The following is a 14,881-nucleotide window of genomic DNA, read 5'->3' on the forward strand; positions in this document are numbered from 1 at the left end:
AATTCTCGCACTCACGCACTTACACGTCAAGCGCCACGTTCTGTGTAATTCGACACAATGAAACAACCCGAACACTCGCTTCCCACAAATCCAACCCCTGGGTCCTCGTCCCGGGAAGTGGAAACGCCAATTTTAAAGATTAAAAGACTTTAAATTGGCGGCCGAAGGGGCTCTGGTATCACACATCTTGCATGGATTAAATAGAATTTCAGACATTAGCATCAATAATCGTTTTGTGATAAATTTTTCTGTTAAATTTACTGTGGTAAGAAATTATCTGCGCACAAATCTCGCTCGTATTTTAGTATTGCTAACTCTTACCTAAGATCATTAATTAAAGATCTTCGTGCTCATCGTATATTTCATCACACTTGCATATATGGCAGCTGGTGATTCTTTGTTTTGTTTATAGAGGGCCGTTTTAATCTCACCCATCGTCGGTTTCTGAAGATCCATAATTTGGGCTGCTGGACTGTCTTGACACACCAGATACAGATCGCCCCGGGTTCTTCAACAGCCCGAAATCGATCTCAGAGCGGTAGACTGAAGTCTTAATCGCTCAAACATCCGGCCGTCACCTTGTTATACCAGGTGTTGAAAGTAGCGAAAGTATGGGACCAGATAGAAATATCGAAGAAAATCAGGGAGGTACTAGAAAAAGGCCCTAACTTTGTCCCAGATGTTGTAAATAGTTGGGAAACCTCCATACAGGAGATTGAAAGAGGGGTAGTTGGTATGGATCCCTTGGATAAAGAATTGTTTAGATGGAAGACGGTCATCAGTAACCGCCCAAAGAAAAAAGCAACTAGTATTAAGAATAGAGACATATGGCTTACGAAAGAGTGGTTAAGAACGAATGGCTTAGTGATGACCAAAGCAGACAAAACTGGGCATTTAGTTATTATGAAGAGGCATACTTTTGAGAAGGAATTACATGCTTACATCAAGAAGACCGAGTGTGACATTGTTGATGACAAGATTATTGGGTCTTTGGACAGAAGGGTCAAGAGGTTAGAACGCTCAAGTCTTGCTGCCGTTTTACCTTTTCTGAAAAAATGTCACAATCCAAACGCAGGAGCTCCAAGATTGTTTGCGTTTGCTAAGACGCACAAAGCCGAAACGAATTAAGACCAGTGGTAGAGAAATGTAGGGGGCCACCTTTGTCTTAGAAAAAAGATTACATGAATATTTATCCTCACAACTTGAAGATGATAGGCTGGTGGTAAAAGATCCTCTTGTCGTAGTCAATGAAGTACAAAATATTTCTTTAATGGAAGATGAAGTAGCGACCGTTTTGGATTATGAAAGCATGTATCCTTCAGTAATGATTGAATCTTGTGTGGAGACATTATTGAATTTCATGTACAACAACAAACCACAGTTGCTTAATTACACCCAAGACCTAGAAGAGCTAGCTAGCCTTGTATGCCGTCAATCTTGTTTTACTTTTTGTTTTTGCAGATTTATTTATTTCTAAAATACTGGGGTACAGTACATACCTGGTGCCATAGACATATAACCAGGTGGAAACCAGAACATATTTACAATGTTACGTTTTCAATAATGAACAGAGGGTACAGAATTAAAATAACAATAGAAGTGTATGAAAATGAGTACAGATGGGTTAACATATTGTAAGATACAGATACAGGTACAAAATAAAATACAATATAGGGAATAATACAGTAGATGGATATTAAAGTACAAAATACAAAATGATGAACACAGATAATAAAATACAAGAAATAAAATATGTACAGTACAATTAATATACAAATACAGTCGCAAAGTGGTCAAATGTACAGAAATTTGGTCAAATGTACAGGCAGAAAAGAGGGGTTCCGATGGGAAGTCCCCTCTCTGGAATTCTTTGCGAGTTAGTAGTTAGAAGATTAGAAAGAAGAGTCCAGCGTGGTTTTAAAGAAAATATTATACATCTCTGTAGATATGTGGATGACATTTTTATTTTATGGAGAAATGATAACAGGATACATGAGTTTTTAAATAGAATCAATGATAACAAGGATGGTCATATGTAAACTTCAAGCGCCTATTGGGAGCGGTATTTAAGCCTTTTTTCTCTTCGTTCCTTTCATACTTCTTGAGTAATCCAACAATAGTGCTTTTTTTGGTAACCTAGGGTCTGGGCTACTTGCAATATCGTATTAATTTCTTTATTTCTGTCATCGATTCTATCACAATACAAATAAGCTCCTCTTATCAAAGTTTGAAAAGCGGCCAATTTATATCGATATGGATCCATTGACTGTGCGGGTATATATAGTGGGGTGTAAGTAGGTTTCATATACACGCTGGTGGACAAATGATCTCCCATGAACTTGATATTAATGTCTAAGAAGTGCACATTCAAGGAACTTTTTTTGTTCCAATTTTAACATATAATAGTAATTTGAATAGTATTATGAAAGAAGTTGCTAATCGAAAACAAGCAAGAATGATTTTAAAAAGAGCCCCCAATTTATATAAGATATTGAGGAACGATAAAGATAGAATAAGAACAGAAGAAAATACAGGTGTCTATAAAGTACGTTATGAGAGCATCCAACTAATTGTTAAGAAAGACTATATAGGCGTCACCAACAGAAGCTTGGGAGTAGGACTAAAAGAGCATAGATATAACGTAAAAAAAGGATCCAATGCTACAATTTTGTCGCAAATGTCGCAAGTCTAAGGTTCGGCGGTAAAATGGGACGAGGCAACAATTATAAAGCCTATATCTTTCCCCACTTTATTAATGACGGCGGAGAAGATGGAAATATATAGAAGTAGGCTACATGAGGGATGTTTAAATGAGAGTGACGCTGAGAGCCTGCCGTCAGCATGGAAGTACTGTACATGATTAAAAAGTCCACTAAAAACTCGGACTAGAATTAGTTTATTGGAACATTTATGATATTTTTTATTTTTTATTTTAATTCGTGTTAATTTTATTTTGTGTTAATCTTATATGTTCTTCCGTTTATCTTGGATATTTTTAAAAAATGTTTTTGTTCTAAATTTTGATTTAAATACATGGAACGTATCTGTTCCATTTTCGTTTCCTTTTTTAACCTGATGATGGCCTGTTAACTAGGCTGAAAACGTTTGTTTCAAATATATTCTTCTCAGCAACAAATTAAGGCGTTTTATTTCTATGTGTCTATTTGCTGAGCACTTTTAATGTTACACCAAACGATCGCCTAAATATCGGGCTATAACAAGGCTAATTAAAGATGTTACAAGTATGAGTTTATTAAACATTAACTAAATATCTGGTCAACAGTGGCGTAGCGTAGTGGGGGCGGCAGGGGCGGCCCGCCCCGGGCGGCACTTATAGGGGGCGGCAAAATTTCACAATAAATAATAATATCTTGTAAAAATACCTAAATAAGGGGACGGCGAAATTTTCCTCCGCCCCGGGCGGCTGACACCCACGCTACGCCACTGCTTACTCTTTATCTGTTAGAAACACTAATCTGGTTAAGTTGTCAATCATCACCTATCGTCATACATATTAATGTTATTAAACTTATGTCTTATTGTTGGAATTAAGCTTACGGTATCAAGAAACCATAAACTCTTTCTGACTTATTCATTCATTCAACAAGAACCGTCGTACAGCAGTAACAAAAATGAAACTTAAAACAGTTACAACAGCGTTTATTGTCAAAGATCGAGTTAGAGTGATTTGGCGGCTACTTTAAAATGTGAGAAGATATTCAGTATTCTGGCATTTATGATGCCATTTATGATCTTAATAGTTTTAGATGTCTTTTTTTATAAATCGTTTATTGAAAAAAAAAAACAAATATTCGAAAAATTACACAAACTGTTTTGTATAACTACAAAATCCTTATATCAATTTTTATTAGACGCTTAGATCATATATAATATTATAAATGCAAAAATAGCGAGCGAGGTTGAGGCCGAAGTTTTAAACGCGAAAACGTGTACGTCGGACGTTCAGCGCCGCTTTCCTGTAAGCCTAGAAGTTTGACAATGGCGTTTGGAAATGCTCGACATTCCAAACGCCATTGTCAAACTTCTAGGCTTACAGGAAAGCGGCGCCAAATATCCGACGTACACGTTTTCGCGTTTAAAACTTCGGCTTCAACCTCGCTAATATCAAACAATTTCCCATCCCTTGTAGTGGCTAGCAAATCGCCTTCGTAACTCGACATTCGAACTATCACCGCCTAAACCGATCTTCGTCCACCCTTCCGTTCGTAACAAGTTTCATTTTTCTTTGTCGTTCTCTGCTCATGTCGTTTTTTTATGAATTAATAATTAATCGATGTACGAGTATTTACGTTTATCGTAATTTTTCTGTGCCATTTAAAGTGTCCCGTCCAATTTATTTGCTATTTAGAATTCATTTAAAATATTTTTACAGCCTAAAAGATAAATAATACACTGTATATATACCCCGTATTTTAATTATATATGTTACGTATACTGTCTCTGATAGAACAATATATATATACTGATATTGTAGACATCAATATTAAAAAACTGTTCTTTTTGTAATACGTAGGTAAACACAACCTGCACTTAATATTTTTTTCCACTTCTGTTGTCGTCCTTTATGCGCATGCTTGCCTTAATATGCCTGTTTAAACTTTATGATTTTATTTTAAACCCCACTCACTACATTTCATTTTATTTAACATATAAAGAGTTCCTGGACTTTGACAGTAGGATAAACAATGACAAGCGATTATTTACTGCGACATTGTTACAATGCCGGGCTGCAATTTTAAATCATATTTTTAATTTACTTAATTTAAAATATATGCTCTCCACCTCGAATTAGTAGTCCCTGTACATCACACTTTTCCTTTAATAATACAGTCTTGCCAATAATATATTAACTGCTTTCAGGGAAAGTTTTGAATTGAAAAAAACGTGACTTCCGGTTTGCATCGGAAGTACGTATATACAGTAGTTAATCGGAGCCTCCTGCCGCTAAGGTTTCCACATCTATTCTCGGATATCATCTATGTAATTTTTATAGGTCTACAATTTTTCAAATTGCAGCCCATAAACGTTCTAGGACCCTTGGCCCATAAACGCTTCGAATCGGGCGTAGAAGCTGACATTGCATATGCGACATGGTGCGGAAGAAATTAACATTAATGCTCGGGGTGTAGCACTGTAGACCATGGTTACTAGAACATTTGTCTTTATTTAGCTACTATAGATCCATGGTCTTTACCCAGTAGATACAGATGTTAAGAAATATTAGTTTTTATGTATTTAAAGTTTTGTAGCTTTAAAAATCTATACTTTAAAACTTAAACTTTATATTGTATTTTAAAAAAGCTGTAGAAGTATAAAATAATTTTTCAGAAATAAATATAATTTCGAGATTTAAAATTTAGCAATGAAATTCATTTATTTCGTCTTTTTTAAAAATATTTTAAATTAATTATAATGTTCATTTTCATAAATAACACAAGAGGGCGTAATAAGAGAAAACAGGAAATCTGCCGTAAGTAAATTTAAAGTGACTGTCAAGAAGGATGTGTTTTTGCACCATACACAAATAAAAAATGGGAAAATTTTATTTTTTTGATTATTTATGTTTATTAACCGTAATCTAAGAAGTAATTTTCATTAGAAAATATCGATTTTAAATTACTAAAATAAATTTACTGTTATTCGTCGAAAAAAACTTATTTTGCACGACAATTTGCATTTACTTTACTTTATTTGTTCGTCCTTTAGAATTTGATTTTTTTTTTTTTTTTTGCTTCTTTTATATCTCTACGTGTGACTCTTTGCAGGATACATCAGCCTCCTTCCAGGTTGCATGCATTTTGTAAGCATGTTGCTTTGCTAAACTATTACATTTAACTATTTAACCCATGTGACTATACTGGCTTTCAATAGCAAACTTGACTGTTTGTGGAGTACTTGATATACTGTTTTAGGAGGGTATGGGCAGTGCCATAACTAGGGCGGTGCCAGCAGTGCCCAGGCATACGGCGTAGACCCCCAGGGGGCGCAGAAATGACCTGGACCAAGTTTTGGGTCATAGTTTTGGGGCGTAGTTACAGATGCTTGCTCCAGGAGTATAAAAGACTAGTTACGGTGCTGGGTATGGGGCTTGCCTCCAGAGGTGTGAGCACCAAAGCACACAACTACATGTGGAACGTGGAGTATACTGGTTCATGGTAAAATTTTTCCATGAACCAGTATACCAGTAAATCTGGCCAATGCTTCACTTAGTAGAGTGAGGAATAAGATATACTGGCCAGGAATAAATTGTGACATAGAAGAAGTAGTAAAATCTTGTGACAGTGTCAAAGGTTTCGACCAGCTCAGACAAAAGAACCTCTGATACCCCACAGAATTCCTACATACCCAAGGCAAGAAGCAACAGCAGATATTTTCTATTTGGCAAACAGTCCATATTTGCTAATTGCTTCCAAAGTTATTCCCAAATTCAAAGAAACCTTTTCGCGATTTGGAAGTTCAAAAATATCGATGACTGATAATGGTCCCCCGTTCTCGTCAGTAGTTTTTAATCACTTCTATGACAAATGGAGTATCAGGCATTGTACATCTAGTCCTTGATACCCCCAGAGTAATGGCCACATAGAATGGCATATGCAAACAATAAAAAACATACTTAAAATAACAACAGAACCAGGTCAAGATCAGTATTTGGCTTTGCAAAATTGGAGAAATACTCCTAGGAACTCGTTACCATCTCCAGCTCAGCTGTGCATTGGAAGGAACATAAGGTCAACACTTCCATGCAAATCATTCCATTATCACCAATGCATATTTTGTAGAGAGGATACCCAACAACAACTGGAGTAGAACCAGAACAGGATGTCAATGTATTATGACAGAGGTAGTGTTCCTCTCAATCTGTTGAGACCGCCAACACGAGTTTTAGTGCATACAGGAAAAGAATGGTCTCCGGCAACTGTTGTTAAACCTCTAAATGAACCCAGATCATACTTAATAGAAGACCCACACACATGGACAACAGTACCAAAGAAACATAGTGTATCTGAAACTGAATCACATCCCCAGGAAAGCACCTCAAGAGAGAAGGAGCTGCAAACCCCTACACGAAAAACTAAATCAGGAAGAATCATTAAAGCTCCTGTTTGACTTGATTTGTAAATATGTATGTACTTAAGTTTTAAGTTTGTGTTTTTGTTATTTCAAAACAAAAAAAAAGGAAATGTGTTATGGACTGGCACCATCAGAGGCGTGAAAGACATGGCCTTGACTAATGTATAAGAGCGGAGATTGCCCGGTCCAGGAAGGATCTCGAATAAAGTATTCAGAGTAAGTGTCTGTATTCCTGTCTCACGGGGGGTGTTAAGTGCATCACAAAGGGCATGTAAACAAAAGCAAACCACTTAAAACATATGTTACATGTAGTTCTTGCTGTACCTGGAGACTTATTTTTTGGAGAACCAGTTTCCTCAAAGTTCTTAATACATGTCATAATGGCATGTCCAAATTGCACTGGATTATTTCAATGGATGCAGAGCTGGTGACAAAATAACTGTTGAGTGACTATAATACAATCGTCATTTTTATAATATGTTTTAATAGTGAATATACATTGAGCATCTGTCCACTGATTCATGATTACTGAATGCTACACATGTATATTAACATCCCAAAGCCCAATTGGTACTAATTATTAATTATAGCATAATAATAGCCTGATTAATTATGGCAATTGTTTGGCTTAGTAAATGCTGTACTCTTAATAACACAGCAACAGTGAGCAAGCTTATGCCATGTCATGAATACCTGGAAAAATCAACTTTGAAAATCTCTCATTTCTCTGCCTCACCCAGTTTAATAGTGATGATTAAATAGGTTTTATTGAAAGTGGCTTGAAATTCCAGTGAAGCTTTTAATCATATTTTTGGAATATTTTTTGAAGTATAAAATTATTTCAGGTTTATAGTTGATTGTTACATTCATTTTGATGTTTTTTGTCAGTTACTTTAATAATTTAAAGATTATGTACAATAGGTCGTATAAACTCTCTGTTGTTAATGTATTTTGAAGAAATGCATATTGTTTTTGTCATAAAATTTTGTTAAATTGTAAATTAAATAACTATTTTCAAATAAACTGCAAATGAAAAACTATTTTAATTCTAAAAATTACTAAATGTGAATTTTATTGAAGTTTAAAATTATTAAAGAATGTATTAAAAATTCACTAGAATTATACAATCACAAATTTAACACTTTAATAACCTAGCAACTGTTTATTTGATTCTGAACAGCTTGAAAGGTCTACTTCAGTTAGATATTATTTTGAAATCTTAATGTTCATTACAGGGTTGATGGTGGGGATGATGGTGTAACTTCTAAGGGTCCAGACATCATCCCACAATTTGTTTTTTATGTTCTAATGTAATATAAAATACTTAGCAATAACTATTGTTCTTTATTTTGTAAAAAAGTAATATATCCGTAAAAAACTCATATTTTTAAATAATTCATGTACTTGGGCCCATATAAATTTGCAGGAGTGTCAAGAGATGTTGACACTCCTGCTCATTACGCTTAATGTTATGAAGTAATTCTCTGAGACAGGCTTTCAAGAAGGCTGAAAACATTCATAGGTTCTAATAAACAGTTTCTGGGTTGGTAAAGGTCTAAGTGATTGAGATATCTTCCCGGTTTTAAGCTTGTATTTTAACTAGAATTATGTACTATGATTACAAAATACACACTGTTTCTTTTCATTTTCAAAACAATATATATATTAATATATAAAAAATTACATAAGATTGCATAAGCAACATGAAATAGTTAAAATTTCTAAGATAATTTATACTATAAAAATGTCAAGATTTGTCATTAACACTAAAATTCAATTTTCCAACTGTCAAAATTCACTATTTCTTGCTGTAATAGAGATTGTAAAAATGTTTATTTTAATACCCAAGAAGTTGAAAGTCTTTCAGCTCATTATTAGCTAAAAGTATTCAGAATTAAAATAAATATTTTTATGTAAGAAAACAGGAAAAAGTAATTTTCATTAATGTTTATTTTTGAACGCATCTCTGTGTATAATAAAGTTTCAATTATATTTTGAATTAAATAATAATTTACTATAATCTAATTTTTAAAATTTTTTTCAGGCTTGCAGGCATCTTATTCATTCCTTTATAAATTAAACAAAGCATTTTTACTTACTCATATTATAAGGTAAATATATAATTAATATTTTAATGTGTTGTCTTAAAATTTTTGTTTCTAGTGAATGAAATTTTTCTGGTTACGTATAAAAAATTCTTTCTAAATCCAGTAGAATCTGCCTAATCACAAATATTGTTATCAAAATTAGAAAATTTGAGAATATATAAGTTAAATTGTAATGATAAAATTTCACTTATTTTAATTAGATTTTGACTATAGTTATCATTATCTTCAGATAAATATGTATTTTTAAATTCCTATCACATTATCAACCTAAATATGTGCCAAGTCTTCTCCAGTGTTTTTAAATGTTAAACATTAGTTGTTCTAATTTTTATTTGCTAAGTACAGTAATTTAAATTGCTGGAATTTATTACTTCAGTCTTATATTGGATGAATTATTTTTAATAAATCTTCATGTTATACATTTGTCTTTGTTTTAACATGTTCTCTTAATGTTGGAGTCAATTAAACCAGAATTTTCACTAATTGTAATTTTATTTACTTGCCATACTTAATGTTGTTGCCTGTAGTTGTTTTTACCATCAGTATTGATAATTAGTGGATTCTCCTGTATTAATATAACATTTATTAATGAGATGATTTTAAATTTTAAAAGATTTAATTGAAAATATTTTATAAAGTTTTAGTTAACTTATTATTTCATTTTAATGTAATCACTATTTTTTATTTTAAGATAAATGTATTTGTCTTATTTTAACTAATATTAAAGGAAAATTAAAAATTTCTAATTCTAATTAGCAATGGATACATTACCAAAAACTATGAAGGATGACAGAACTAATACTGATAAGTCATGGTTGTGGAAAGAATTCTGGCAAGATGCTATACCGCTAGATTTATATACAGCAGCAAGTATTGGACAGATAGATTGCATTAAAAGAATTTTATCAGGGTATGTATAAAGAGTGAATGTGAACCATAAACACACATGTGTGTGTGTGTAAATTCATTGAATCAAATTTATATACTGATATTACTTCTTAGTTACTTTTATGATAATTTTATTTTCATAAAAATATTTATATAAATATATATTTATATATTATTCACTAAGAGTATAATATGACATCATAAATAGTTCTCACAATACAGTCATCATACACAGAAGTGTGAAGACATTTTAGTTTCTTCTATATATTTTTAATGTGAAAAACATTATTTTAAATCAGAAAAAAACCAAACACCTTAAGTTGCTGAGAAAAAATTTAATAAATAACGTAACAAACGTTTTCAGCCAAACCTGTTGGTCATCATTAGGTTAAACCAGTGTTTCTCAAAGTGGGCGATAACGCCCCCTTGTGGGCGGTGAGTAAATCTATGGGGGCACTGGAGGCAGGGTACTGAACGGTGACCAAAGGCAAAAGTTGGGGTCACTGACAGCCGTTCCCTTTCCTCTGTTAAACAGATAAGAGGAAACATTGCGTTTAATGGTTTCCAGATGTTGAGAACAATGTACGGTAAGGGCACAAAGTGTGAGATTCATAGAAAAGTTTTCCTAAGAATATTTCCAATCCTTTCTCACACAAGAGAAAATGGGTTAGGGGGTGTTGGGTATAACTTTGTAGACAAAGGGGGCGGTGGATCGAAAAAGTTTGAGAATCACTGGGTTAAACATATTCGAATGCAAACAAAATGGAACAAAAATTTAAATACAAATAAAATAACAGATGAAATATACATATAATAAAGTAAAAAATAATTATAAATAACAAAGAAATATAAAAAATATGTATAGGTTAAATAAGTGAGTTCACTTCAATAAACATTATTTTAATTGAAACTATGTATTTTTAAATTATTGGCTTATATCCAGAGGACATTTTAAACTGTTTTACATAATTTTACAGAAGTATAGCCCCTAATAAAAACATTTCATTTCAAATAAGAATTTAAAACATTTTTGTAAAGAAATATTAATATATTACTAATTTAAATATAATATTATGAATATTATTTAAACTTTATGAATGTTTTTTATTTGATTATTTTATGATTTGTTTAATTTTTATTTATCATTGATTAATTAAAATGACTTTATTTTAATTTTTTTTAGTTTAGTTAATAAAGTCAATGTTTTAAATAAAAGAAATAAAGGAGGATGGACAGCATTAATGTATGCAGCTTATTGTGGCCACAATGAAGTGGTTCATTATTTATTTTGTGAAGGAAGTGATAATAATATGAAAAATAACGAAGGAAAAACACCTTTAATGCTAGCTGCAATGTGTGGAAATCTTAAATGTTGCACTAGTCTTATTGAAGTAAGATTTGTACAATTAATATGATACAGAAAATATTAAAAATTGAAATATTTTTAAAATAAACATATATGATATAAATAAAGTGCAACATATTTCGATAAATAAGGAACAGAAATTGAAAACAATTTCTGTTCTTTGTTTATGTTTTCATAAAATTATATAAATTTGATGTTTACTTTAGTATATTCGAAACTGTTAAATAATTCACACTTTATTAAAATTACAGAATTCATACTTTAATTAAATAAACAAATATATTATGTAGATTTTTTCCTACTTTTGTTTATTTCAATATTTTTATATTCATTTATGTAGGTAGTTTGTTTAATTAAAAAATGCATTGTAAAGTAAAGATTGGTGATAAGTTAAAAGCATTTCTTTGAGAATTTTTTTGCAAGCATTTTGTTCCTGCATATGCAGGAACAAATACAAAATTCTTGCAAAAAATGTGGTCAAAATAAAAAATATACCAGTTTACCCTTCTGCCTTCAAAACAAACACACTTTATTTTAAACATTTTTCTCTACAATGCTTTGTTTTGACAATATTTCACTGTTTCAGTTTAAATGCCTTACCCTGTATATTTAAGATTTAACTACTTTATGCAAAGAAAAACATTTTGGAGATTAAATTTTATCTTTACTTAAAAAAGTACTTAACTAAAATTTTTATTGTTTTGAAAGTGAAAATTTTAAATTCAAATTCAAAATTAAGATATATTCATAATACAATAATGTAAAAATTATTAATTAATGAATTATTAAAATAGTAAAATGATTTAATCTAGTTGATTCATAAAGAATATTTGTTAAATTTAAAAAAATATTTTATCATTTAACGTATTATTTTAGTGAAAGCCATGAAATAGCTGTTAGATTAATTTTTTCAAAGGAAGAACAAAATAAAATTAAAATTAAATTGAGATTAATGAAAACTACTTATTTGACATCTATTTGTAATATATTATATTTCAAGAGAATGCTTTCTCATTTTTTATAGTCATTAATTATTTATTGAACTTCCTTATTTTATTACCTTACAAGTTATAATAAAATACATGTTTTTATATATCTTTTAATTTAATATTAATTATTGCGTTGTGTTAAAAATATTTTAAAATTATTTTAACTTTCATTATTTTAAATTAATTATCTTTTCATAATTTAAAAAATTTTAAATTAAATAATGCATATCTGTTATAATAACAGAAATATCAATCTCCAATTGATTATAATGTTATGATAAAAATAATTTTGATTTATTCAATGTAGGAATTGCTAACAAATTTGTCTAATCATTAATAAAAATTTCTTGTTTAACTATAGTCAAAATATTGAAATTAAATTCAGTTTTAGAGATTTAATGCTTTTGGAAACATTATCATTATAAAGCTGGGCAACCATATGAGTGATTTTACTGTGAGATTTATACACTTTTGAGACTGTGCATCCACAACCTAGAAACAATGAGCATGAAAATTGCATGGTTAGGTGAGAATTACACCTTCAATTATGATGAACTTTTTCATTGCATGAATCAGATGCTGCTGATCAGCAATGAGTGAATGTCATCAGACAATTTGATATCATTTTTTACAATATAACTAGGTGGATGATTGCAGCAACTGAGAAATTAATAGACATTTGCAATTTTTCTGAAATTTTTGCTAAAGTTGTGGAAAGTATAAAAATGAAAAATGATAAAAATCATAATTAATTGATGTTTTTGTTTTCTTTTTCTTCTTTCTATAAAGAAACAAGTGTCACTAAAATGATTGCAATGTTATCATCCATCTTTGATTTATTCTCCTATTTTTCCACTAGATTGCATACAAATGAAGCATAGTGGATTTCAACAGTGAATCATAAATACATGATTACATACAGGCTTGGTACATTGAAATTGCTCATATGGCTATCTAGGTTAACAGTTCAGATTTAATATAGTTTTTATATGCTGGAAGATTAGTTCATTTATTATACATTGAAAAAATTTACAAATTTATAATAGTTTTTTTTTTTTTCAAATAGCATGGAGCCAAAATTGATGATACAGATGAAAATAATCGAACAGCTCTATTTCATGCTGCCTCCTGTGGACATTACAATATTGTGCAGTTGTTATTAGAAAATAAATGCACTGTTAATATTGTGTATGACAGGTTACTATTTTTGAGGAATTAAATATATAATATAATTAACCTGATTTATATATTTTTTATTTTCAGAGAAAAATTGACAGGTTTTACACCTCTTATGGTTGCTATAAATGCAAATCATGAAGCTATTGTAAAAGAATTATTAACATACGTGAGTATTGAAATATAAAAAAATTATAAATAAACAACAACTAACCCGTTATATATAAAGACCAACAACTGCCAAATTATCGGGCTAGCAAATGGCTATAGTAATATTAATAATTTAAGTTAATTTGGTACTAGAGTTAGGCGTTAGGCGCCATCTCTTGCTAAATTTAATAATTAGAATTTTAATTAAATAATTTAAATAAATTATTAAATTTAGCAAGAGATGGCGCCTAACGCCTAACTCTAGTACCAAATTAACTTAAATTATTAATATTACTATAGCCATTTGCTAGCCCGATAATTCGGCAGTTGTTGGTCTTTATATAAAAAAAATTAAAGATAAATAAAGTTAAGTGGAATAAATGCAAATGAAATGTTTTATTACAAATTCTTAATTTATAATTATTCTTGTTAAAAATTTTTAATAACAAATGCAAAAAGTATTGTGAGGTTAACCGAGGGTAGGAGGTGGAAGATGATTCTTACCTTCTCTACCTCTTAACGGCACAAGACCTTGAGGTCCGACCTCGTTTGTCGAAAGGATGACTAGGGATCGAGCGGTCAATGGTTATTTCTGGATGAGGATCGTAGGATCCTGTTTACGTCAGGAACTGACACCAATCTATCAAATTTCTCGCGGATAGATATGCGTTATTTTCAGAATCGTGGGATACCGGATGACGACAATGGAGGAAGAAACGCATACGCTTCTATAGTTAAATAAAAATACCTGTTTATTTTGGGATTGATATGAAATACATCAATTAACATATTTGGAAGTATTTATATTATCGAATCGAATTATTAAACCATGTCCCGATTGATTAGAGGGAGAGAGTTTACAAAACATCGCGAGTAGGATAAATACCTTCGTGATCCTGAGATTTGTTGATAAAGTCCGAAGAACGAGAGTTCGCTTGGGTATAAGAGTCAAAATGGACTGGAGAATATTGGGATAGACGGCTTCAATGGCGGGAGATGATAATAGTCCACGGCGCGCACACAATCACTGGACAGTTGTCGAAACTTTTCTCCATTTTGTGTCATCGTTCGTTTTCCTTTTATTTCGGGATCTCGGGTTCGAGATTTCATGA

General features: G+C 31.2%; 1 protein-coding gene across 1 annotated transcript in view; it reads left to right on the forward strand.

The window, feature by feature from the left end:
- Positions 1–5,472: 5,472 nt before the first annotated feature.
- Positions 5,473–14,881, forward strand: part of LOC136975923 (ankyrin repeat and SAM domain-containing protein 3-like) — a 30,459-nt gene continuing 21,050 nt past the window's right edge. The window contains exons 1-6 of the mRNA XM_067271089.1: positions 5,473–5,594; positions 9,137–9,203; positions 9,957–10,110; positions 11,272–11,479; positions 13,510–13,631; positions 13,707–13,788. Of these exons, the coding sequence (XP_067127190.1) occupies positions 9,959–10,110; positions 11,272–11,479; positions 13,510–13,631; positions 13,707–13,788 (564 nt within the window). The 5' untranslated portion in view covers positions 5,473–5,594; positions 9,137–9,203; positions 9,957–9,958. The remainder of the gene's footprint in view (positions 5,595–9,136; positions 9,204–9,956; positions 10,111–11,271; positions 11,480–13,509; positions 13,632–13,706; positions 13,789–14,881) is intronic.

Source organism: Centruroides vittatus, unplaced genomic scaffold (genome assembly GCF_030686945.1).
Source record: "Centruroides vittatus isolate TY-2023 unplaced genomic scaffold, ASM3068694v2 contig_391, whole genome shotgun sequence".
Lineage (NCBI taxonomy): Eukaryota > Metazoa > Arthropoda > Arachnida > Scorpiones > Buthidae > Centruroides > Centruroides vittatus.